Source organism: Drosophila teissieri, chromosome 3R (assembly GCF_016746235.2).
Source record: "Drosophila teissieri strain GT53w chromosome 3R, Prin_Dtei_1.1, whole genome shotgun sequence".
Taxonomy (NCBI): domain Eukaryota; kingdom Metazoa; phylum Arthropoda; class Insecta; order Diptera; family Drosophilidae; genus Drosophila; species Drosophila teissieri.
In genome coordinates, this window is record NC_053032.1 from 22452699 (window position 1) to 22478342 (window position 25644).

At 45.2% G+C, this 25644-nt stretch overlaps 5 protein-coding genes across 9 annotated transcripts; 3 read left to right on the top strand and 2 right to left on the bottom strand.

Moving 5' to 3' along the window:
* Positions 1–5130: 5130 nt before the first annotated feature.
* Positions 5131–7114, top strand: LOC122620225 (succinate-semialdehyde dehydrogenase [NADP(+)] GabD). Of its 2 annotated transcripts, none has more exons than XM_043797597.1 (3): positions 5131–5308; positions 5390–5694; positions 5750–7114. In XM_043797597.1, exons 2-3 carry the CDS (start codon positions 5401–5403, stop codon positions 6983–6985), a joined length of 1530 nt encoding a protein of 509 aa, XP_043653532.1. In that variant the 5' UTR covers positions 5131–5308; positions 5390–5400; the 3' UTR covers positions 6986–7114. The 2 variants fall into 2 exon arrangements, with proteins under 2 accessions (XP_043653532.1, XP_043653531.1); XM_043797596.1 differs by having other exon boundaries at positions 5132–5308; positions 5393–5694.
* Positions 7115–7241: 127 nt separating this feature from the next.
* Positions 7242–21405, top strand: LOC122618826 (nuclear protein localization protein 4 homolog). Of its 2 annotated transcripts, none has more exons than XM_043795414.1 (8): positions 7242–7326; positions 8525–8758; positions 8822–8979; positions 9042–9570; positions 9636–9834; positions 9895–10055; positions 20482–20897; positions 20970–21405. In XM_043795414.1, the coding sequence occupies exons 1-8, from the start codon at positions 7309–7311 to the stop codon at positions 21127–21129; spliced, it is 1875 nt and encodes a 624-aa protein (XP_043651349.1). In that variant the 5' UTR covers positions 7242–7308; the 3' UTR covers positions 21130–21405. The 2 variants fall into 2 exon arrangements, with proteins under 2 accessions (XP_043651349.1, XP_043651348.1); XM_043795413.1 differs by lacking the exon at positions 7242–7326 and adding an exon at positions 8206–8450.
* LOC122618825 (histone-lysine N-methyltransferase 2D) lies at positions 11307–13658 on the bottom strand. 3 transcript variants are annotated; one of them, XM_043795411.1, is made up of 2 exons: positions 12009–13658; positions 11777–11941 (listed from the first exon to the last, which is right to left on the bottom strand). In XM_043795411.1, the coding sequence occupies exons 1-2, from the start codon at positions 13545–13547 to the stop codon at positions 11918–11920; spliced, it is 1563 nt and encodes a 520-aa protein (XP_043651346.1). In that variant the 5' UTR covers positions 13548–13658; the 3' UTR covers positions 11777–11917. The 3 variants fall into 3 exon arrangements, with proteins under 3 accessions (XP_043651344.1, XP_043651346.1, XP_043651345.1); XM_043795410.1 differs by having other exon boundaries at positions 11777–11944; positions 12009–13656; XM_043795409.1 differs by having other exon boundaries at positions 11307–13655.
* On the bottom strand, positions 13781–18481 carry LOC122618827 (ataxin-8). Its single transcript, XM_043795415.1, has 2 exons — positions 18125–18481; positions 13781–18016 (listed from the first exon to the last, which is right to left on the bottom strand). The coding sequence occupies exons 1-2, from the start codon at positions 18384–18386 to the stop codon at positions 17814–17816; spliced, it is 465 nt and encodes a 154-aa protein (XP_043651350.1). The 5' UTR covers positions 18387–18481; the 3' UTR covers positions 13781–17813.
* A 1449-nt stretch (positions 21406–22854) lies between the features above and the next one.
* LOC122622062 (alcohol dehydrogenase-like) lies at positions 22855–24297 on the top strand. The gene is made up of 3 exons (XM_043800210.1): positions 22855–23021; positions 23089–23211; positions 23326–24297. Exons 1-3 carry the CDS (start codon positions 22959–22961, stop codon positions 24136–24138), a joined length of 999 nt encoding a protein of 332 aa, XP_043656145.1. The 5' UTR covers positions 22855–22958; the 3' UTR covers positions 24139–24297.
* The last annotated feature ends 1347 nt before the right edge of the window (positions 24298–25644 follow it).

Consider the following 25644-nt stretch of genomic DNA (forward strand, 5'->3'; position numbering starts at 1 on the left):
CATAAACTTGGCGAAAATAAGAGACAACAGCTGCCGTGAGCTTTTCGAATGATGATCGCGATCATCTCGTCCTCCTCTGCTCCTCCCCGCTTCCTTTCCATTATATTCCCATCCTTGTTGGCCAGTTACAAACGCAGACAATTAAGCGGAAATGCGATCCGAGAAATGCGAATTGAGAAATGTTGCACTGCACCGGATTTGAATGTGAATGTGAATGCAATCGGTGGTTCCAGAACGGAGGCATAATTATGCCCACAAAGGCGCAGCCAAACAACCAACGGCCTACCCAAATCAAAAACACAACAAGCCAGCGAGGAAAAATGCTAAATCCCTAAGCAAACGGTCCAGGGATCAGGGATCAGGGACAAGGACAAGGACAAGAATAAGGACACGGATGAGGGCAGGGCCAAGGACAGAAACTGGGAAAATCCAGCGTGAGAATCCCTCGACGACGCAATTGAGCCAGGACTACGCAACGGAGTTTTCTGGTATCCAACAGAAGCAGCAGCAGGCATGCACTCAGAAAAACTAACTACTTGAACTCAAGAAATGTCCTTAAATAAACATGGTATTATAGTAAAGCGTTGCCCAAATAAAGTATATAATCTTGCATTTATTGTAGTAATAAGATGTATGCATTGCACGTCTTGGGATTTACTTTTCTTTGGCATATCCGCTTTCTTCCTGTGTACCATCCTGCCAGCGAACTACCCCATAGATGGAGATGCTGCAGGGCCACCCCATTTCCGCCCTGCCAATGGCATTGTGCGTTGGGGTTGGGGTTGCATAAATTATAGAAAACAATGCTGGCACACATGTATGATTCATGCCAGGATCGAATCCCAATGCGTAGTTCATTCGATTGCTTCTCAAACTAGGTTTTACGCGCTTTTGAGCGATTTTCGGTACAGTTTTTTCAATCCTAGCAGTTGGTGAAGAGCTCCTGTCTTTCATTTGATGCTGATTTGCTTTTACACTGCAAGAAAAATGCCTTGGCTTGGCAATGCTGCTAATTATGTACACATGTAACTTGAATGTATGCATATTAGTTTTAGAAAAAGTTTTCTTCTTATTTGATTGTAATTACCAAACTTCTTTTGATAAATAAGTTCAGTGGCAGTAAACAACTAGAATTACAGTGTAGTTTTGCTTATTTTCTAGTTCAAAATCCACCCCGAAATTTGGAGATCCACGGACCAGGTTTCGCGATGAGTAAGTCGCAATAAATGTACCAAAGTTCAACTTTGCCAAGTTTTGGGAAGTGTTGGGGAAGGAGAAGCGAACGGAATGCGCAATTTAATATTTCCTATCGACAGACAACAGAAGGTTCGTCCTTATTATGCTAAAGGATTATGCGCAGATATGAAAGGAAGTTCGCAATTAAAATACCCTAAGATAAGAGTAGCTATTAAACATCCAGTACCCAGGATAATAGATCCCAAACACTAGCAAAATAATAACTTTTAATGGTAAACTGATATGCTCCCAGGACTTGAAACATAGCACTCAACTTCTCTGCGGGATACCATTATCCCACCAGAATCAATCAAATTATGGGAAATGAGAAACTTTTTGACTTGAGAAATTTCCAAATATTTCCTTCACATAACAATTTTCTTTGGATGCGACTGAAAGAAAGGTATTTCCAACAAAAGCACTCGTTAGGAAAGCAATTTTCACTTCATTCCGAAGGGTATTATGTATGATACGCCTAGATTTTGGGAATCTTGAATATTCGGGTGTTCGGGTGTTCGCTTTGTGTGCATTTTATGGGGTTGGCGAGGCGTATTTTCGTACATCGAAGGACAACAATGGATACGGATAAGGGATCGCTTTGTGCGGCCCAAGGACAACGAGATCGAGTTCCAGTGCATGCCAGGACACGCCGGGGAAAGTGGAGAGTTGAGAGGCAAGAGGTGAGAGGTAAGAGGCACACACAATGGGCGGCGGAATTATGAAATAATAATCAAGTAGGGCATAATCATAATGCCGTAACCTTGATGCGAAGGTAAACAATAATTAAGCTAGGCTGCGGGGAAGGTCCCCTACACAACAACATAAAAAACGAAGAAGGATATAGGCTCGTCATAGGGGAATGGATAGGGTATCCTGCGCTGGGATCGCAATCACAATCGCACACGTGTTGCTTCCACCCGGACAGAGCTAATCTGCTGACGCATTCAGGACGCCTCGTTCAGTTGCGGGATGGGACATTCGAAATTAAGGTATCCTGGCAGCTGCTCCGTCTTCATCTTCATCCTCGTCCTCGTCTTCAGCTCCGTCTCCATGCGCGTCCTGCTTCGATTTCCCTGCGACTTGACTTGCCAGCAGCTGCCGATGCGATCGTTAAGCACACGTGCCAAGGTGAGTCAGCAGGATCTCCACCAGGATCCGAATCCGAACCGGTCAAAGGGAACAGGAGCGGCTAAAGTCCACATGTATCTGGAAAGCTGTTATCCTGCCAGCAGCGGCCATTTGCGAAGGTTAACCCTATAAGAGCTTAGCTTTGCCCTTTTTAAAAACAATTTCCATAAAGTTGATATAAAGACCAAACTTCCTCTTTCATGTTACAGATATATAGACGAACCCTAGGTAAATAAATATATGATACTTATAATAATAGAAGAGGCACTATTACCATTCATTTATAAGGAAACAAGGTCATCATATAGAAGTTGAGGCATATAACTGAGCACTAAGTAAGGAAATTGCTGTTTAGTATATAGGTTGAAATACAGTTCGAAATGGCTTTGGTTTGGGTTTTAAAGTCCTCAATGGGTTAATTTGTAACCCATCCTCAGATGGTTAATTCCAAGGAGCAGCTGCTGCCGTTGCGTGAGTCGATCACGACATTTATCTGTTCGGCGGCTGTTTTGTTTTCGTGCCACATCTTGCCGCATTGCCACATTGCCAGGACAATTGGCAACCAGTTTGCGCCCTAAGCTTGCGAGTCCTTTGTCCTCGCAAGAAAGCTGCCACCAAGCAACCCAACCAGATCAGATCCCAAAGCGACAGAAACCGAAACAACAGATGTTTTATTCTTATTCTCGCGTTAAGGAACGTGTTTCCAAACATGATTTATGGCTCGACTGCTTTTGCGTTAGAGAGTGGCTTGCTATCCTCCCGAAATTGGAAAGAGACGGCGTTCTTTGCAACGAAAGAGAGGGCCACTGCCACACATCATTGTTCCCATTGACCAGCTGCCAGGGCGGCGTCTTGGGCTTCCACAGGGCCTCCGCCTCGAAAAGACATAGAAAACAGCTAAACAGCAAAGAGAACCGGTCCCAAGAGCAAGATCCTCTACGATGCGATGCGATGCGATCCCATCTCTCCAGCTTTGTGTCGTTTTTATGGCGTGTTATGATTTCGTATTACAATTAGCCGGCACAAAAGGCACACGGCTGCCTATTTCTGGGTTGTCAATTGTTTGCATTCTATAATAAAAACGTGGGCCCCATAAATTCGCCGGCCATGGCAGCGCATTAAAGCTGTCAAAATTGTGCAGTTAAGTAGACATTAGATTGGTTTCGAGTGCCAACGAACCAACCAACCAACCGACTGACTGACTGACTGACTGCTTCATTAGATGGCTTGCTGATGAGCCTTCGCTGAAAAGGAAACACTGACAAAATGTTCAACTAATAATCAGCGCCTTTACATTGCTAATCAATGATTGACTTTTACAATTCCCATATACATATATGGTTTTTTATGGCATCTATGGGTTAGAAAACGAAGCAGCTCTTATTTAGCATGCTAATAGCATAAATGGCTAACACTGGAATTTAGGCGTTTTTCTTAGAATGAAAATTCCTAGTTCATATCAAGTTTCAGTTATTGTGATGAAATATTTCTCGCTGTGCATCCCGATCTCGATCAGTCTGGAATGGGACATGGAAACACACCTCCCGGCAGCACTTAAGACAAATAACTTAAACACCTATCGACAGGAGCCGGCAGCATTCACGATTGCTTCTGAGCTAGACGCATTTTCAATTAGTTTTAAATCACAACTAATTGAATTCATTTCGAAGCTGCACTTCTTCTGCTCCGGGATGCCGGGATGCCGGGATCGCCGATCTAGGCAATCTTATCTTAACAGTTATGATGTCCGTGTGGCGGCCGCCTGTTTTGGCATTCTTAGCCAAAATTTATTGACAAAATTTGCAACACAGATTGCGAGCAACTCGGGCGAAGGGAAGCGGCAACCAGGTGAGTCGCCGGAGGAGGAAGCTGCATGACCAGTAGCCCAGTAGGCAGAACCTGCCGCCGTCTAATGCTAAGTGGCACTCAGCAAAAGAAGTATTACACAAAAAGGTGCATGCATATTCCACTTACAGTAAAATACAGAAAGTTCTTAAAATTACTATAGTTGTACAAATATTCCCTGACATCTTAAAACTTAATTATATATGGTTTTAACTTATTGTTGCCCGAATATATGGGAATTTGTACAAATTGAAGCATTTTTTCTAAGTGCTTGGGATGGGTTAGGAGACCCACCTTCTGCCAGAACCGCTGCCGGCATATGTGAAATCTATGGTCGTGATGCCTGGCTACAAAGTCATAATAAATGGAGCACAGTGCTCCACGTTGGCGGCGCATGCAAAAAAGATCGGGCAGATCGGGCGAAAGGCAGCGATTGTCCAGAGATTGCTGGGACAAGTGGCGCTGCCTTAAAATCGCTGAATGGCAACGACTAAAAATGGGAATCAGGAAGCTTACTTCAAATGGACTTTCTTTTTCTTGTCGTTCCCTTTTTCTTTTTGAAAGTCAAACGGCTGCCGCGCAGTCGCCTGACAGAAGATGATTGCTGCATAACTGCAGATCGATAGAACGAAGTGAAATCGATAACAGCAGGGGAAATATTTATGGCAAATATGTATAGCATGGAGGATATAATTTTTTCATATTTAACAGCTTTAAATGTCCGTGTATGTAGCAAATATGAATATTTAATTAAGATTTGCTATAACAGTTTCCCATCTGCTGCTAGTAAATTGGCACATAACTGTCATCAAGCAGTTTTCTTATTTAAATGGTACATTTTTCGCGGTTTGCCAGCAGCTGGCATACTAAATTAACCAGTTGGCAGTTCTCAGTTTCGAGAACAGCTGCTGCTGATAACGTGAAAACGAGTTGGCAGTTCTAAGGCTCTGCTGGTTCGGAGCGCAGCAAATTAAAATCAATTAAATCCAATCAAAGCGCCCAATAGAAGCTAAAACTACAGCTGTGGACAGCAGAGAGACTTCCCGATAACGTCGCAGATAAGATAAGCACCTCAAACTCCCCCCACAGGTGAAAAAAGGTGATAAAGAGAGCGGCTACAAGCCGGTCAATAATCGATTAGTAGCCAATTGTTAATTGGAATTCATTTGTTTATTTGTAGCAGCCGGCAGAATGTGGCGACAGCTCAGCGGAGTCGCACGAACAGGAAGCAGCCTAAGCCTCTGCAGAATGCGAGGATTCTCGGCACTGGTGCAGGACAAGGCGCTGGTGGATGGCGCCTGGGTGGACTCCAGCAATGCCAAGGCGACCTTCGAGGTGCGGAATCCAGCCAATGGTGCTGTCATCGGCAAAGTACCCAACATGACAGTGGCGGATGCCCAGAAGGCCATAGACGCCGCCAAGCAGGCGTACGAGTCCAAGGAGTGGCGATCCCTGACCGCCAAAGATCGCTCCAACCTGCTCAAGGTGAGTGCCCGGGATCATTCCTTATCTGCTAATCTTATCTAATCTCGCCTTGCAGAAGTGGCACAAACTGATCGAGCAGCACACACAGGAGATAGCCGAGATAATGACGGCCGAGTCGGGCAAGCCGATCAACGAGTCCAAGGGAGAGGTGGCCTACGGGAACGCCTTCGTCGAGTGGTTCGCGGAGGAGGCACGTCGCATCTATGGCGAGATTGTGCCCAGCGGTTTGCCCAATCGCGAGATCATTGTGATGAAGCAGCCCATCGGAGTGGCGGCCCTGATCACGCCCTGGAACTTCCCATTGGCCATGATAACGAGGAAAGCAGGTGCCGCGCTGGCCGCAGGATGTACGGTCGTGGTGAAACCCTCAGAGGACACTCCTCTGACTGCTTTGGCGGTGGCCAAGTTGGCAGTGGATGCTGGCATTCCGAAGGGCGTGATCAATGTGGTCACCACAAACAAAGCGGCTCCGATTGGCGAACTCTTCTGCAAGAGTCCCGATGTGAGGGGCATATCCTTCACGGGCTCCACCGAAGTGGGCAAACTGCTGTTCCGCAGCTCTGCTGATGGCATCAAACGAGTGTGTCTCGAACTCGGCGGCAATGCTCCCTTTATTGTCTTCGATTCGGCAGACATTGAGAAAGCAGTGGATGGCGCCATGGCCTCAAAGTTCAGGAACTGCGGACAGACCTGCGTCTCTGCCAATAGATTCTTTGTGCAGGATGGCGTCTACGATAAGTTTGTTGGGCAGCTGAAGAAACGCGTGGAGGCTTTGAAGATCGGAGATGGTCAAGGATGCGATGTGCAAATCGGACCACTGATCAACGAAATGCAGTTCAACAAAGTCAGTGGCTTCGTTGAGGACGCCAGGTCCAAGAACGCGAACATTATCCTGGGCGGACAGCCATTGCCCGATAAGGGATCCCTCTTCTACGCACCCACAATCATCACAGATGTGCCGCCATCGGCACGACTCTACACCGAGGAGGTCTTTGGTCCAGTGGTCAGCATCATACGGTTCCGAGACGAAGAGGAGGCGGTGAAGAAGGCGAACGACACCAGGAGAGGCCTGGCTGGTTACTTCTACAGCGAGAATCTGCAGCAGGTGTTCCGGGTGGCCAAGCGACTGGAGGTGGGCATGGTCGGGGTCAACGAAGGCATCATCTCCGCTGCAGAGGCACCATTTGGTGGCGTCAAGGAGTCCGGTGTCGGACGGGAGGGCTCCAAGCACGGCATTGACGACTATGTGGACATCAAGTACATTTGCATGGGCAACCTCAAGTACGACTGAAGTCCGATGGAGGAGTCACTCCCGCTGCTTTCATACGCTGTCTTCCACTAGAATGCGATTGGTTTATTGTTGTCTAATTGTTGAATAACACGCCGCTATTTTAATAAATGTGCACAAAGTCTACCTGAAGCTGATGAATAATTTCCTTTTTTTAAAAAGCGCGCCACACTCATCGATTAGTTGGGACTTTTAGCAATCGCCGTTAATGGACTAGAAACCGATCATAGAGACATCGATATCTTGGAATAATCGATTTTTCTCCACCTCTAAGCAGACTATCGCCATCCCCACAGCTGTGCGAAAGAGACAGAGACAAAATTACAATGCCAAATGACAAAATTGTAAGTAAATTGTTGATAACAAATTGAAAAGTGCATTTAAGGAGCAAACTAAACGAATGTCTTGTTGGTGCAGTGCGTGCAGTAAAAGTGGTCATGTGTTTTCCCCCACGTACCCATTAAAAAAGCCGGCAAACAAAGTCGGTTGCCCATTTCGATGGCGTTTGTTGTTGTTGCCTTATGTGTGGAAAATATATTTAAAGTGCATTTAAGCCGGCAAAAGTGCAGTATATAGTGCATAATACACCCATGTGGAAACTCTCCCGAAAGTGCACATCCACTGCAAGTCCCGAATTGCAGCCAAAAGTGCTGGCGGTGAAATTGAATGGTACCATGACTTGTAGATTTTCTACTGAACGAGTGCAGTCTAGGCGAAAAGTGGACAGGGGGGAGTGTGCGGGGGTTTTGAGACCAATAAACCATCCAACAACCAAATCAAATATTAACAATTGTTGGCTGAAACATGCTTGGGGAGATGCGTTTTTGAGGACATTTCTGGCCAATTAGGCCATTTCTGGTTGAAGGAGTGCTACACTCAGAGAAATGTCTTAACCACTTCCACTAGTAAAATACATATCGTGAAATAAATTAATAACATTTTTTAAATTCAGAAAACTGCAAATACCAGTTAATTACACAACAATAATTTTTTAATAAGAACTAAATTTCCTATTTTTTTGCAAGTGCAGGCAGCTAATCTCTTTTAAAAAAGGCTTCTTCTTTTTTATTTAAATCACAAACAATAACAGATCCGGATTTACATACTTACACATGCATTTGTTCTCATTTTGGCAACGAATTGCATTTCCTTTTAATTGCGATGCCAGCTAAATGTTCGCAGTCAAGTTCGCGCCTTCATGACGTACAGTTCGAAACACTAAGCAAAAAGCCCTACAGGCTTTGGTAGCTCATAGCTACACTTGACAACCCCCCTCACCCAGTCTACCACCCACCACCGCCCACTCAAGCGCCCACCCAACCGCCCACCCAGTGACCCGCCCACACAGAAAAGAAAAGTCCATAAAATGGCCTGTGCACCACTGCTGCTCGAGCAGTTCATCTACAAGAAGCGCAATTTCGCCTACGCCTTTGTGCGCCATCGTCTGTTTGTGTTATGCAAACAATCGGTTGGACCAGAAATTGCCAGCATTCACCAGGCCCAATACTAATTGCAATCTGATATCCATTTTGTGCATTCCAGTTGATACGCGTTCAGTCGGCGGAGGGCATCAAACGCATCGAGATCTCGCCCAAGTCGAATCTGAAGCAGCTCTACGACAGCGTTCAGAATGCCCTGAAGGTGGATGGCTTTGGTCTCTTCAAGGAGCGCAACTTCCTCACAGAGCTGCAGACCAGTGGCTCCCAGCTGGTGGGCACTTCCTTGAAGCATGGCGACATGGTCTTCTTAAAACAGATGGCTGGCACATCATCGCGCGTACGAATGATCATACAGAGCAGATCGATCGGGGACTAAACTGCATAATTTACCTCTTTTCAGCGCACTAGCACCACTGTTCTGGACAGTCAGGCGTTTAAGACCAGCACCGTTAGCAATCCGAACAGCGGTCGTCCATCCATCAATGTGGTCGAAGATGACGTGGACCAGGCTCTGAGCAAAGCTGATGGCACCATTAAGCGCGAACGTGATACCAAGCTGTAGGCTTTGATTATAATATTCAGTGTACCATTTAACTCATGAAGCAATACCTTTTTTGTAGGTGCCACCACAATGCCAACGGCCGATGCGTGCACTGCTCCGCACTGGAGCCCTATGATGAGTCCTATCTGAAGGAGCACAATATCAAGCACTTGTCCTTCCACTCGTACATACGCAAGCAGACATCCGGCATGGATCACGGCAAGTACTTTGTCTTCGACGACATCAACTGTCGCATCAAGCCGGGATGTCGCGAGCATCCACCATGGCCCAAGGGCATCTGCTCCAAGTGCCAGCCGTCGGCCATTACGCTGAATCGTCAGACATATCGTCACGTGGACAACGTTATGTTCGAGAACACCAAGATCGTGGAGCGCTTCCTCAACTACTGGCGCACCACAGGACACCAGCGCATGGGATATCTGTATGGCACGTACGAGCAGCACAATGATGTTCCGTTGGGCATCAGGGCCAAGGTGGCTGCCATTTACGAGCCGCCACAAGAGTCTACCAGGGACTCGATCAACATCCAGCCGGATGAGTTCGCCGACGATGTGGATGCCGTGGCCAGTGCGCTAGGACTGAAGAAGGTTAGTTATAACCTTCACATTTGCTATGTTGTTGTTTTGAGTGTTGACATTTGTTTGTTTCATAGATTGGTTGGATTTTCACTGATCTCATCACGGAGGATGCGAGCATCGGCACTGTCAAACAGATCCGTGGCATCGAGTCGCACTTTATTACGGCCCAGGAGTGCATCACAGCCGGCGAGCTGCAGAATCGCCATCCAAATCCGTGTAAATATGCCTCCAATGGCGTCTTTGGCTCAAAGTTTGTCACCATTTGTGTAACAGGTAAGTTTCACTTTGATTTCGCTTAATGATTTGGTACCAAAACGGTTTTGAACATTTCAGGAGACAAAACCAAACAAGTGCACATGGAAGGCTATGCGGTCTCGGCTCAGTGCATGGCTCTGGTGCGAGATAATTGTCTGATACCCACTAAGGATGCGCCCGAGCTGGGCTACGTGCGTGAATCCACGGACAAGCAGTATGTTCCAGACGTCTTCTATAAGGTAAGTGTTGAGTTGATGAGTTTGAAAATCGCAGATAGGATGAGAAAGCTTGTATCCTATATCCCCCAAACAAGTAAACTCAGTTATTGGGCAACCTTTATTGAATTACGTTCACACATTTACACAAACAACTTCCATATTTAGACATCGATTCGAATGGGATTTGGTTTTTCAGTTTAGGATTCATGCAAAGAAATTCTGGGTTTCACGAGCAACGCCAATTCAAACATTTGACATCAAGAGGCTTATATTATCTTGAATTACTTTGATTTATTTATGCAGTAACTTCATTATATTCCTTTATCCTTCTCGGTTTGTACTTCTCATCATTGCTCTGGGTACGCCTTCAAAATTTCATAATATTTATCGTATACCTAGGACATTCATAAACGATGCTATTATTCAATGCATATTCCATTGTTAAAGTAACAACTTTCTGAGCAACTGCCAGCCAATCACAATTTTCCATTTATTCTTTTTACTTGGCGCCTATGTGCCAAACTGTTTCGTTCTATCTAATGTTTATTAGTGATACGATTTTCTATTTTGGAAAATATAAGATTTCGATTTCGCTAAACCTAAAACATAAACTTTTCGCCTGAAGTGATTCGAGTTTTTCTAAATTCCTAAACATAATTTAAACTGTAATGTGGCAATTTTCAATAGTTTAGTCTACAGATTTCGCATAATTTAGTTCGATTTGTTCTTAATTCGATTCGCCTTCCTTTACTTCGCTAAGGTGCTATTATTACTTGATTCCCTTAGTTTATGGATGGCTACTCTTGGCGTTCACTATTTCTTCCATCACAAACATAGCCTCAGTTATGATCACATCAAATGCATATGTAGACACCGAAAACTATCTTCTTTATTCACTTATCGCTAGTAGATTTATTTCGTATATTATCAACTGAATTGACCGCAATTACATGTCAGCTGTGTATTGGGATTTCACCTTTTTCTTGGTTTCAAATTTATGTTTTTATTGTAGCTAATTTACTATCTCCAGGTAACGTCGTAGCGCTTCAACGCACATTTAGTGTCGTCTTTTCTTAGGCTAAACTTAATTAAATATGCAAGGTCTGTTACAATTTGCACCTTGTCCATGAATCTGAAATGTTTATAGATCATTGATAGTCTTTTTTGTTTTATCTAAAATAGCATCCAAAACGTTTGTTTGAGTTGTAAATTGTTTATAAAAATTCTTTCTGTTTTAAAAAATTGGCTTCGGTTGCGGACTTCAACTGTCTGTTGTCGTTTGATCGTTTAAAGTAGTGCGTTTATTTCTACAAAATTCGTACCAAGATTTGCATACCAGGAATTACATATAGATATAGATATCGATCGGGTGGAGTTGTACATTCAAAGTGTGTAGGAGCTTTTGGTTTAGATCTGTTGGATCAGTCGGACTTGTTATCGGTTTAAATGGTACTCGCCACAATTCCGGATGGTGCTCCTTAGAGCCGGTCGTCCCAGAGCATTGCCACTGGCCGCAATCCGGTCCACCAGCTCAATGCCCTGCACAATGTATCCGAAAATGGCGGTGAAGGAGCGCATCTCGTTGAGCACCAACCGGAACTGGCTGCCCACGAATCCACTTCTATCCTGTCGCCGCTGACCCCTGCGCATGCCAACCGTTCCCCGATGTGCCGGCAAACCCGTGTCATCTGGCAAAAAGTATCTGCTCTCGAAGGCCGAGTGTCCACCGCGTCCGCTCTGCGACTCAAAGTCGCCGGTGATGATGCTCTCGCCACCCCAGGCCTGGAAGACGGCGCAGCCCCGATAGCCGTAGCCCCGCTCGTGCCGCACCAGCGCCCCAAAGTTGTCCGCCATCCGGGGAGCGGCATCCGATCTCACCTCGATTAGTACCCGGCCGGCCAGTTCGCCTGCTATTTCCATGTCCAGAAAGTAGATGGGGTAACAGTGAACGGTGGGCTGGCGCACAATGCTTACCGAGGAACTGGTACCGCCATCTTGCTGATGTTGCTCCTGGACCGGCTGACCCATTAGCGGCGACTGCAATTGGTCCACCGCGTTGATGAAGACCGCTTCTGGCTGGTACATTGGGTACGCTAGCTGCTGTAAATGCTGCTGCTGCTGCTGTTCCTGTTGCACTTGCTGCTGCACTTGTTGCGGCTGCTGTAGATCCGCTTGCCACTGGAGCACCAGCTCACGAAGTCCATGGTCCAAGTCCAGAGCAATCATATTGCTTTGGCTGTTGCTACTGCTGCTGCTGCTGGGCGACGAGGAGGATTCGGGAGAGCCATCATACGGAGGACGACTGAGCCCCTGATCCTGAACCTGTTCGATCTGCTGCATATAATCCCTGACCTCCGCCTCCCGCAGGCGATGATTGAAGTGCGGCGGGACCACAGCTCGTCGGGATTGCGGCAGTAAGTCCGGCTCCGGTCTCAGGTTCCAGGAGCGCGGCGGAGTCATTTCGCGCTGCACCTCGCACCAGTAGGCGAACACACAGTAGTTGGTGAGGATGAGCGCCTGCGGTGGCTCCACATTGGCCGGAATGGCGCCAGGACGCGGATGGCTGCGTAGCCGCGCGATCCTATTGTTTAGTGTCTCGAAGTCCAGGACCTGCATGCCGTTCTCCTGGACTGCGGCCCGCATCCGACACTGGAAGTGCACCTCGCCCAACTGGCGCTCGTATTGCCGCCGCTGTTGGGCCAAATGGGCGAGCAACTGCAGCATTTCGGCACCACTCAGATTCACGGCTAAACTCAGATCCCGCTCGGCGCGTCGATGCCAGCCCATCATCGTGGCGGCAACCATGCTGGGATGGTGCTCCAGCAGCACACGCTTCACATGCAACTGCACGTAGTAGCACGCCTCGCACAGCTCGCGTAGTAGATCCATTTCGCGGGTGGCCAACTCGGTGGCCTGCACGGCTGTGCCCTTGATCTTTGCCAACTCGGAGTTGAGCAGATGGCGGATCAGGTCATGGTAATCAACTTGACGCACCAAGATGTGATCCTGGTGCAGCGGAACATCCGAGCAGGCGCGGCACAACAGGCGCTGGCAGGTGTGACACCACGTGGAGTTCGGCATGGCATGGATGAAGCAGTGCTCCACGCTGGTGGCCAAAAAGCTGTCCACGCTGATCTCTTCCAGCCAGTTCTTTGCTGCAGCATTGGGCGCTTCGTCACTGGAAATTTCCATAGTGCTGCTGCTGCTCTTCTTGTCCGAGAAATCCAGCATGGCCCTGCCGAGCACCAAAGCTGGCAGCTCACGTAGCAGATACATGATGGCCATGGATTCCGGCAGCTTCTGGCCATGCAGCTGCGTGCGATAGCCGCACAGATAGCAGATGCACTCGGATGAACTGCGATCGGTGTTCCTGTACACGCACTCCTCGCAGAAGCTGTGCTGGCAGACGAGCTCCTGGGGCAGCAAACCACTTGCCAGATCATAGGGACGATGACAGAGGCCGCAGCTCAGCAGCGTTTTCAGCTCCTTTGGCACCTGGATAGACTTCTCCATTTTCGTCAGTACTAAAAAGTATAAAATTTGAACACAAATATGTAGGAATCGAACTGATTGTGGGGTGTTTTCTACTTCTAAGCTACTAATGTGTTTGATAGTGCAAAACCATTGACATTTCCCTAGTTTACTCTGATCATTTTGTTGGCAAGAAAATGTGTTCCATCTACAAAGCTACAAATTAGTCAACCATTCGAGTTTAATTTGCGGTTCTACACAAATCAGCAACAGACGTCTTCAACTTTGTTTGCACTTAACTTGAGCATCTTAGGCGCCATAAATAAATACGCCAACTAAACGCACTTGAAAAGTTCTTGTTTTGCCACATAAATAATTATGACCTTTCACCTACTCTCGTTAAAAGTTGAAAGAGACTTTCAATTATTTGATTTGGCTGTCTCATCATTGCGTCGAATACTCGTACATCTTCCTGAATTCACTGCTTTGATTCTTGATTTTTAATCCGCAAAAAAACTTTGTAAATTTTCAAATTGTTTATACTTTTCTGATTGAGATTAACCCTCCCTACCCAGAAAAAAAAAAGAAATCAAAGTTGGTAGTAAGACTGGGCCTAATTCTTTGGGCGACCCCTTGAGAAAGTTTTTGCCGTGTGGCAGCTATTGGGACTTTGTTCTAAGCTGTGTAATCAAACTTTCTTCGGCGTAGGACTTCCAACAGCAGAAGCCCCAATTTAATAAGTAACAAGCGGTTCGGGGTCACAGCATTTGGGCCTTAGCAACCCACAAAACTCTGGCCATTGGCCAGTGGAAATCGCAGTTGGACAAAGTGTTGACCTAAAGCCAAAACTTTGCTCTATTTATGTTGAGTATTTTGGCTTCAACTAGGCTAAATAAATTAATTAATATTCAATAGAGGTAATTGCGACGGCTGCTTAGCCAGATTTTGTACAAATCACTGGTTTGATTGAGTCGCTTGAGGAACTTTTATTAATCGTTTGGAAACAGAGTGAAAAGAAATGCTCTGCACTAAAATAAACATATGCAAGAAGTACATATGTGTGCAAATTACTTTAACTGCGTATCATGTGTTATGAAAAATGTGAGCCCATTAATATGGAGGGAGTAAAAAATCACATGTTGAATTAACGCCCTTTTTTCTGTTGTCCAGCAATTTGTCCGGCAGCTAAAACAAACAAAAACCAACTGGCAAACATTGTTGAAAAATGAGTTGTGAAGTGACCTTCTGTGTTATTTGTTTCCTCATTTTCCCCCATGGTGTTACACTACCACCTGCCCAAGGTGAAGGCTTGAAAACGTTTTGGTTTTCTTGTCCAGCTGGAATTCTATTTTCTTCCATGCCATTGGACAGCCAGGAACACGTTTCTGGCATTCCTTACGCTTATTTTGCTTTCTGTTTATTATTCACTCTTGGTCGTATGTTTGCCTTTCACTTTTCACTCTCTCCCGCCCTTTACTTTCGCCCTTTCTCCGAATTTATGCAAATTCCTTAAGCTACAGCTCAAATTACAGGCGCAACTTCCTTTTGCATCGACAAATAAAACATTGCCTACTTTTTGGGGTCGTCTGTCTTTTCTTCTTTTTTTGTCGCACATTTTCGCCGTCGAAGCGAATTTTGAAAGGGAAAAAACAAATTGCTTGGCAGGCTGCCGCATAAATTCATATCTATGTCTTGCTGGTGTGCTGTGTGTTTAGAATAAAAATGCACAAAATGTGCGCGAATTCGTTTCGGTAATTGTTTACTGTACCGAAAATTAAGTGGAATTTGAAAATTTGGCGTAAAATGGTTCGCACTGTATTCATGACAATTGTTCATGAGACATTTGTGTGTTGTCCCTTGTTTTTAAATAGGGGAAAGTAAAGCCACTGGCAGCTGGTGAAAGACAATGACAGATTTCAGTTTATTTGCTGTTGGCAGCAAGTCCACAACAAATTAACCGTCCCACGTCCATTATTCAGGCTTAACTCACATTTAGCCACATTTAGCAACATTTAGCCACGTTTAGATGGGTGTAAACCCATCAACCCACAGCCGACACCTAGAATGAACTAATTAGAGAAACAGTGCGTTTGACACATTTTGATCCTTAATTTTATTTGTGGGGCTTAATTCAGCAAAACCGCAGTAGTTGTCCCTTTCTTCTTTTCTTCGTTCATGCAAGCCTGGCTTAATTGGTTAACTTTTACGCAAACCTATTGGCTATCAGGTGTCAATGGTGGGAAATATCAATTAAGTTTCCGATTCAGTGAACTTATATTGGGTGTAAATACTATAAGTTATTACGCAGCATTTAAATAGTTATTTATAAAATACTTGGAATACTTGTTAACTCTTTAGCTTTGCAACCAATCCGATTTATTTCTACGAATTGCCAGCCTGTGACCGCATTAATTTATAAAGAGTTCAATGTTTGTCGGGTTTGGCCTTGGGGATTTCGCCGAAATCGCCATTTGTCTGAGATGAAATAAATGTGCGTGGGAATACACCTGTATGCCACTTGTTGAGGCCCCTCGCTTAACATACGCAATTCCCCAACGAAATTAAAACTTTGCCACGGCACATAAAACACCAGCTTTGTGTTTAATGCAACAGTAGTCACAGTTGGCTTAATGAATTCACAGCGAATTTCAGCAATTGATATGCCTAGGTCACAGTTTGGCTCTTTGATGGAATTCCGGGAAAATCATTGGCAGCGAATCATATGTTTCGCAATGAACGTACTTGGCCCAGTAAATAAGCGAGAATTTTCCATTCCACTGTCGGTTCAATCAATTTTCACAACTGCGTCAGCGAATTCGGGCCAAGCATTCGGCTTAAAATCATAAAAAGTGGCGAAGGCAAATCTGCGAATCGATAAGCAATTTGCGGCCTGGTTCGCCTCCATTTGGCCCACTTCCTTCTCCTTGGGCTCATTGTCAGTGCCGCTGGGCGTTGGTCTGTTTGGCCCATTGGATATTGGACTTTGGCCATTGGCCATTGGACATTGGACTTTGGCCTGGCTTTTCGCTTTTATGCCGGGCAATAAAAATTTATTGCGTGCCTGTGTGTCACCTTCGATGTGGTGCAGAATGGTGCTGGAGGAGGAGTACTCTATTCCTGGACGAACTAAACCGCAAATTTCCCTTTGCTAATTGCCATAAGCGGACTAGGGCCAGGACGATAATTGGTTTCTCCACTTTAATGGCGGCGGCAAACGTGCTGAGAATTTCCCAGCCATATGGTAAAGTGTGCAATTCATATTTGCAGGCAAGTGGCAATAAGGGGCACTGCGATTACTGGACTCTAGTTGAATAACAGACAACAGACTTGCCTTGAAAACGCTTCCCATCGATTCAATGCCAAGTTTTTACCTTCTTCGGCTTCCTATAAATTCCTAATGCATTTTAACTTTGAGCGGGGTTAGATTACTTATCTTGCAGCACATTTCAAAGAACCAATTATAATGCTGTTGAAAGCAAAAGTTTTCTAAAAGCCGAATAAAACGAAAATCAAAAGGACAAGCAAATCGGTTTCCAAAAGTTCGCTTAAAGTTGAAAAGAAGCTAGAAAAAGTTACTATTTATCTAAAGGTACCACCAACTGGTAAAACAAGTACCTCACCAACAATAACAAATAAATGTGCAGTGAAAACTGAAGAAGAGTTCATACGCATCTAACATGCGAGGGTTGCGAGCAGAGTTGACAAATAATTATCACACTTTGGCCGGAAATCGTCCTTTTTTGATTGATGGCCTTAGCCCCGCCGGCCAAAAAGCCTTTCTGGCCAACTTCAATCATGCAAATTAACCTTCAGCATGTCAAATCATGTGCTAATCAAAGCAAAACTTTGATGGATGCGAAATGGAATGTGGCGAATATCTGGCAAATGTGTGAGACTGAAGGACTGCTTCCGTTGAGATATGATAATGAGTCCACGGATTAAGGAAGCCGCAGAGGTCTATGAGCAATCAAAGGCAACTTGGGAGCCATCTTTTGCAAATGAATATATATAATAATAAATATGCTTTCATATAACTCACACCCAGAATATGCCGAGCTTACCATAAGAAGTATGTTTTATTCCTTAAAACTGGCGCACATTACATGTATTTAATGTTACTTTGTTTCACTTAAATATCCACAGGAACTTGTACGTTCTTACTTGTTATTCGAGTGCCTTTTTGTTTGTATTTGCAATGTTTCTACCTTGAAAATGCATCAAAAAATATGTCATATCAGTTTCGATTTGTTCTTGGGTTTTTTGGTTGTTATTGTTTTGTCATTTGTACACTTGCACGTGAAGCAACTCCTACTTCTGGGTGCACTTGCAGGAGGTGAACGCTTTTAATATTTTACTCTCACTCTTGGGACTGATTTTCTTTTTGATGTTCGCTGTCTGAAGTTTGGTCTTTTGCCCCACCGCCCGCCTGTTGTCCTCCCTACTCGCTTGCACTTCCTGTTGGGATGCGTTCTCGTGTTGCTGCTGCAGTTGCTGCTGTTGCTGTTGCTGCTGTTGCGGCTGCTGCTGCTGCGGCTGCTGCTGCTGCTGTTGCAGTTGCTGATGCTGCTGACTCTGTTGTTGTTGCTGCTGCTGCTGTTGCTGCAGCTCCTGTTGCTGATGCTCCTGTTGCTGCTGTTGCTGCTCGTGTTGCTGCTGCTCGTGCTGCTGCTGTATCTGTTGCTGGTGCTGCTGCAGTAGCTGTTGCTGTTGCAGGCGCGACTTGAATGCTGCATTGCTAAGCTGCCAGCTGCTGGCGGAGGCTCGCAGGGGCGATGGCTTCGTGTGCTGCTGCTGGTAGCTGGGCGCCGCACTGGCCAATCCCGCCGAGCTCTCGGCGCTGTTGGAGGAGAGTGTGGAGGAGGCTACCGCCGTCCAGAACATGGTGTGTTAGCTGGCTAATGGGTCTACGCATCGGATGGGGCTGCTCCTTCTGGCCAGGCATGTTAGCCAACGTGGGTTAAAACTACATGGGTATACTCGCAACACAAATAACCGAGAATGAAACGCGTGCCGTTTGGACTTTCAGCGCGACTCGTAGCTCGAAGCTCGAAGCTGGGCTCGTCCTGCCCCTTTCGCGATTTGTTGGCAAATGCAGCCTCGACTCGCCAGGATGTGGCTTTTATACCGCTGCGAGAGAGAGAGAGAGAGAGAGAGAGAGAGAGCTTGCAAAGCTCGCGATGTCCTGGCTGCGACTCACTCTCTTTTCGCGTCTTTTGGCTCTTCCAATGTCAATGTCAAGCTGTTTTTCCTCTCGTTTAAGTGTCTTTTTCCTGCTCCACAGGGCATGCAAATATTTTCGCATACCGTCTTCTGTTACTTCTTACTACTCCAACATTGTTACACAAGAATCAACATATGCCTGCTCTTGAATGGAAAAGTGACCTACATACATGTAGTATAATATTTGGACACAACCACCAATATCTTAATAATAACATTGCAGTTCTCTAAACTTTCGTATATGTTTTATGTTTAAAGCGCTTTTATAAGTTACCATTTTGTTCCAATTTGCATATATTGAGTGCATATATTGAGCGCACTTTAAAGTCAAATTGTGTGTGTGTCTTTTGTTTGGCATTTCGCACAATAGATAGATAGATTTGTAATTGTTCGTGTGACATTCGACAAACAATCTGATGACAAACTCCAGTGGCTCTGGCTTGCAGGTCGAGTAATTTTGCATTGTGCCAAAAAAGCAATCTGATTTCAACCCACATGCAATTATCCTGCCTCCGGCTTGTTAATTGACAAAAGATTGACAAGCATGCCGTAGTATTTGTGCTGCAGTAATTGTGGATAGAGGCACTTGACTGGCGACTGGCTGTAACCCAACTTTAGCTGCAAACTTAATTTGCCACCGCTGCTGACGCAAACGGAAGCGGAAATTCGTAATGCAACACATTTTGAGTGGCTCTGAAAGTTTAACATCGTTAAAGCGGCAGAAGGACCTCGTCCAACATCCTGCTCAACCTCTATTATGTACGTTCATTGATTTTGTTTGTCCAGCTTCTGCTCCATCACACATTCCGCCGCCTGCCGCCGCCAGCAGTTTGCCACCTACCACCTGCAACCTGCAACCTGCAACCTGCGATAGGTGTGCACTTTCTGGATGCCGGAGCTAATTAACTTATGCATGTCCTGGATGTGCGAGAGCTATGTCATTCCAATTGGATGCACTGCTGCTGGGTGGGAAGGAATTGTTGTCATGATGACGCCTCTGCGCGTGAAACGCCCCCACGACATGCATAGCCGCCCAACTTAATTGCGTTTGTCGCGGAACTAAAGCTATGAAGCCAGTAGCCAGTGGGGGCGTGGTACGTGCACCGCCTTATTCCCGAAATCCGGAGTCCTTTTTTCGATTTTATCACGATTTTTTCGCTACTAAAGGATTTCCTCATCAGCCAAAAATAGACTGTAAATGCGTCGCGATCATAATCACTCATGCATTTTGTTGAACGTGGACATACGTCTGCCAATTAAAATCGAAATATACTGAAAGTGCTCTCTTTAGCCAACATAAACTATGTATAAACCTGTGACCTTTTTCGCAGTCAGGGGAATCCCGGAACGAGTTTCCATTTTCGCAGCATACTTTCAGGGATGCAGTGGCTTGTGCTGGCTTTGCGGGCTCAGTGCAAGCCATGCCGTCTCACGTCTCAACTGGCGACCCTCTGCGTCCAAGACCAAAGACCAAAGACGACGGGTACCGCCGGCCTTGATGGCTGTGGGCAAGGTCATTGCCGAGCTAACAGGTTGCTCGCCAGCGAGCTTTTATAGCAAGAGAGAGTATAGAACAGAATGGGGGGTTAAAGGAGCAGAGAGGAGCATGTCAGACGTCAGCAAACGTTTTTTGTCTTGCTTTGTGGCCCATATCTAATGTAGGTCACTGGGCCAAGTCTAACTAGGCTAATCTTGGTAAAACCCAATTTCTAACCTGCCGTTCCCCTTGATTTCTCGCCCCTTCCCCCCAAACTAGGAGAAGGATCAGTACGGCAACGAGGTGCAGCGGCTGGCTCGCCCCCTGCCCGTGGAGTATCTGCTGGTGGACGTGCCCGCATCCACACCGCTGCAACCCATTTACACCTTCACCGAGTACGACAAGCGCCAGCCATTCCCCATCGAGAACCGCTACCTTGATGGCCACCTGCAGGATTTCAATGCGCTCAGCTGCTATCTGTCCGCTTGGGGCGAGGAGGAGTTCCTGGAGGCCATCTCCGACTTCCACCTGCTGGTCTACCTGTACAAGATGGACATGCTGCCGCTGCGACAGCACATGGGTCCGCTGCTGGAGGCGGTGCGCACCAAGAATCCCAACCAGGCCGCCCAGTTCAAGGTCGTCGATGTGTGGAAGCTGCTCGAGTCGCTTATCCAGGCCAGTTCCGGCGGCAGTGGGTGAGTTTTCTTCCAACCCCAAAGCATTCTATCACCACGAATTGTTTCTAATGGATTATTAATCCCTTGCAGAGGAACCACCAGCTATCCCAGTGGCGGGGCCTCGGCCAGTGCCGGTTCGGCTGGATCGGAGGCGATGGACCTGGACGCCAACACCTGGACGTGCAACCACTGCACCTTCATCAATCGCGGCGAGCTCACATCCTGCGAGATCTGCTCGCTACCCAGATAAGAATCCCAGACACGAGAATTCCACAATTTGCAGCCTAGATGAACCATTCGAAATTCCGGTGTAAAACAAACTAAAGATTCAATCATACCTACTTAGAGCAGCGGCTGGCAGACAGGCGTGTCCTGCGAACACACGTACACATGCACACTTAGAGGCGGTTCGTGCGAATGTCGCGCATTCTCTATATGTAATCCTTGTGTAAGAATTTTATAAAATAAAACGAAATGATGGAAGGAAAATTTAATTTATTTTTAAATAAATTTCAATTGTTGTGCACATGTTTTCATGATTTTAATTTTATTATTCTTTTCTGGTGGCGAAGGATTTGGTTGCAGAAAACTTTGGGGGTCAAATGAATGCAAGACTTCCATCAATGGCTTCACTTTCCCTGGGAAGAAAACAAAACATTTTTGTATTTATTATCATAAAATCCGGGCAAAATCGTCTTTACTTGTTTACAAAAGAAAACAAGAGAGAACGCTATAGTCGAGTTCCCCGACTATCTGATACCCGTTACTCAGCTAGTGAAAGTGCGAAGGAGTCTTCAGCACTGACAGTTTTTGGCGGTTTGTGGGCGCTAGAGTGGGCGTGGCAAAAAGTTTTTTGGCAAATCGATAGAAATTGATAAGACTAATACAAAAATGAAAAAATATCAAAACATTTTTCAAAAGTGTGGGCGTGGCAGCTTGGGCGGTTTGTGGGCGTTAGAATGGGCGTGGCAACATGAATCGACAAACTTGCGCTGCGTCTATGTCTCAGGAGTCAGTATGCTTAATCTCAACTTTCTACCTTTTGTAGTTCCTGAGATCTCGACGTTCATACGGACAGACAGACGGACAGACGGACGGACAGACGGACATGGCCAGATCGACTCGGCTATTGATCCTGATCAAGAATATATATACTTTATATGGTCGGAAACGCTTCCTTCTGCCTGTTACATTCTTTTCAACGAATCTAGTATACCCTTTTACTCTACGAGTAACGGGTATAATGATTATTTTGAGCAGAAAATCTGGATGTTCCATAATACGAAGTTGTAGAGGCTTTTATCATAGCTGGCCTAAAAATCATCACAGAGATATAAAAAGTATTGCTTTTTGCAGCTAATGATTCCAGCTAAAAAGTCATATTACTTTCCTAATGATTTTGAAAAAAAATTTTTTTCCAAATTTTGAAATTTTTGTAAGGGGTACCATCATGATTTTTTGCGAAAAATGGCAAAAATTTGACATTTTAAACCTTGAACGCCATTCGATGGGGAATTTTGTTGCGAGTTCAAAGAGGTATGACATTCTATATTTGAACAGTTTGTTACTTTTTTGTAAACAAAAAAACAGATTATTTTTGGGTTAAAATAAGGATTAAGCTAAAATTCGTATTTTTTTGGTGGTTTTTCATCATAACATGATTTAAAAACATCATACTGGCATAAAAACTACAGTTTTCTGCAGCTTATGATCCCAACTAACGATATCTATCACTATCTTGCTGCTTCACAAAAATATTTTTTTTCTTTCGAATTTTCCAATTTTTACAAGGGAAAAAAATAAAAATTTTTAACCTTGAATGCCATTTTTTGTAAAATTTATTTACGAGTTGTATAACATCCTATATTTAAACGATTTCTTCCATTTTTTGTGTCCAAAAAACAATTTTTTTGTTGGTAGAAAAGCAACTTTTGCTCGACGCCTATGAACATTTTGTCAAGAGACTTCAGTATCAAAGTTTCATTCGTATTAGAACAAACATTTCAAATTCGGCAAACATTACAAAATAAAAAAAAAAATAAAAAAATTTACTGTATTGTATTAACCAATTTGATTATAATGGCGCTTCGTCTTACAACCATTACTCTTCTAAAACGCACTCCTTTATTACTCGTGCCAAAGGTGAGGCTAAAAATCCCTATTAGATCCTGTTCATATGGTAATTCATTATTAACAATGCGATTCGCAGTTAAAAGCAGCACCGACAACACGCACTCTACTACTAAGAAGTCCTTTTCCAGGGAATCTGGTACCGTTTTTAGATGATGATCCTTGTGTGTTCTCAAGGAAGGCCATCATGCACCATGGGGGGGTAAGTACATATATGAGTTGTCTAGAACTCCAAAACTCAAGACTTACCACATTTGTCATAAACCTATAAAAGGAATTTATAAAATGTATATATAATATATATGTTATTTTTCAGTGCGGTTGTCAGTTGCAGTTCAGCAGACCGGCTAGCAAGTGCGAGGCGTTTACCTTGTCCAACAAGAACGTGCTTTTCGTGGCCGGTCTGGGAGGCATTGGTCTGGACACCAGCAAGGAGCTGCTCAAGCGGGACCTGAAGAACCTGGTGATCCTCGACCGCATTAAGAACCCGGCTGCCATCGCCGAGCTGAAGGCACTCAATCCAAAGGTGTGCGTCACCTTCTACCCCTACGATGTGACCGTGCCCATTGCCGAGACCACCAAGCTGCTGAAGACCATCTTCGGCCAGCTGAAGACCATCGATGTCCTGATCAACGGAGCCGGTATCCTGGACGATCACCAGATCGAGCGCACCATCGCCGTCAACTACACCGGCCTGGTGAACACCACGACCGCCATCATGGAGTTCTGGGACAAGCGCAAGTGTGGACCGGGTGGGATCATCTGCAACATTGGATCCGTGACTGGATTCAACGCCATTTACCAGGTGCCCGTTTATTCCGGCACCAAGGCTGCCGTGGTCAACTTCACCAGCTCCCTGGCGAAACTGGCCCCCATCACCGGCGTGACCGCTTACACCGTGAACCCCGGCATCACCCGGACCACCCTTGTGCAGAAGTTCAACTCCTGGCTGGATGTTGAGCCCCAGGTGGCCAAGAAGCTCCTGGCTCACCCCACCCAGCCCCCGTTGGCCTGCGCCGAGAACTTCGTGAAGGCGATCGAGCTGAACCAGAACGGTGCACTCTGGAAACTGGACTTGGGCACCCTGGAGGCCATCAAGTGGTGCAAGCACTGGGACTCGGGCATCTAAAGAAGTGATACTCCCAACAAACACCACACATAACATTAGTTCATAGGGTTCTGCGAACCACCAGATATTCACGCAAGGCAATAAGGCTGATTCGAAGCACACTCACATTCTTCCCCTAATTCGATAATAAAACTCTCCATAAGAATATGGAAAAATATATGAGAAATTGAGAATATAAAGGTTTTTACTCAATTGACTACTGTACATGTTTCATCATGCGTTTGGTTTTATAAATGGGTGTATATGTATATCTATTAAAAAGGTTTAAGTAACTATGGTTATCTAAACATGTTGTATGTCAAAAAGTTGGTTGTAAACCTACAAGTAGAACGAAATGATAATGTCCAATTCGGAGCGTGTAATGTTGTTACTATATTACAGCAAGTTCTTATGTAGTTTTTGGCCCGATAAATAATGCTTGAAAACTGCGTATAATATTTGCACAGAATATTAAAACTCTTGATGAGACTAACCACACGAAAACAAGTCAAAAATACAGATATTTATAACTTTTATGAATGTTCAAGGACTGGTGGATAAAAATTTATGAAAGATAAAACTTGTAAAAAGTGAATTATAATCTTCCACCTGCTGGTCTACCTGTACAAGATGGAAATGCTGCCGCTGCGACAGCACATGGGTCCGCTGCTGGAGGCGGTGCGCACCAAGAATCCCAACCAGGCCGCCCAGTTCAAGGTCGTCGATGTGTGGAAGCTGCTCGAGTAGCTTATCCAGGCCAGTTCCGGCGGCAGTGGGTGAGTTTTCTTCCAACCCCAAAGCATTCTATCACCACGAATTGTTTCTAATGGATTATTAATCCCTTGCAGAGGAACCACCAGCTATCCCAGTGGCGGGGCCTCGGCCAGTGCCGGTTCGGCTGGATCGGAGGCGATGGACCTGGACGCCAACACCTGGACGTGCAACCACTGCACCTTCATCAATCGCGGCGAGCTCACATCCTGCGAGATCTGCTCGCTACCCAGATAAGAATCCCAGACACGAGAATTCCACAATTTGCAGCCTAGATGAACCATTCGAAATTCCGGTGTAAAACAAACTAAAGATTCAATCATACCTACTTAGAGCAGCGGCTGGCAGACAGGCGTGTCCTGCGAACACACGTACACATGCACACTTAGAGGCGGTTCGTGCGAATGTCGCGCATTCTCTATATGTAATCCTTGTGTAAGAATTTTATAAAATAAAACGAAATGATGGAAGGAAAATTTAATTTATTTTTAAATAAATTTCAATTGTTGTGCACATGTTTTCATGATTTTAATTTTATTATTCTTTTCTGGTGGCGAAGGATTTGGTTGCAGAAAACTCTGTGGGTCAAATGAATGCAAGACTTCCATCAATGGTATCACTTTCCCTGGGAAGAAAACAAACATTCTTTTATTTATTATCATAAAAAATAACGTTCTTTGTCTTTGGCAAACTCTTTCATTTCTAGGCTTGAATGATTATTTTAAGCAGAAAATCAGGATTTTCCATAATACGAAG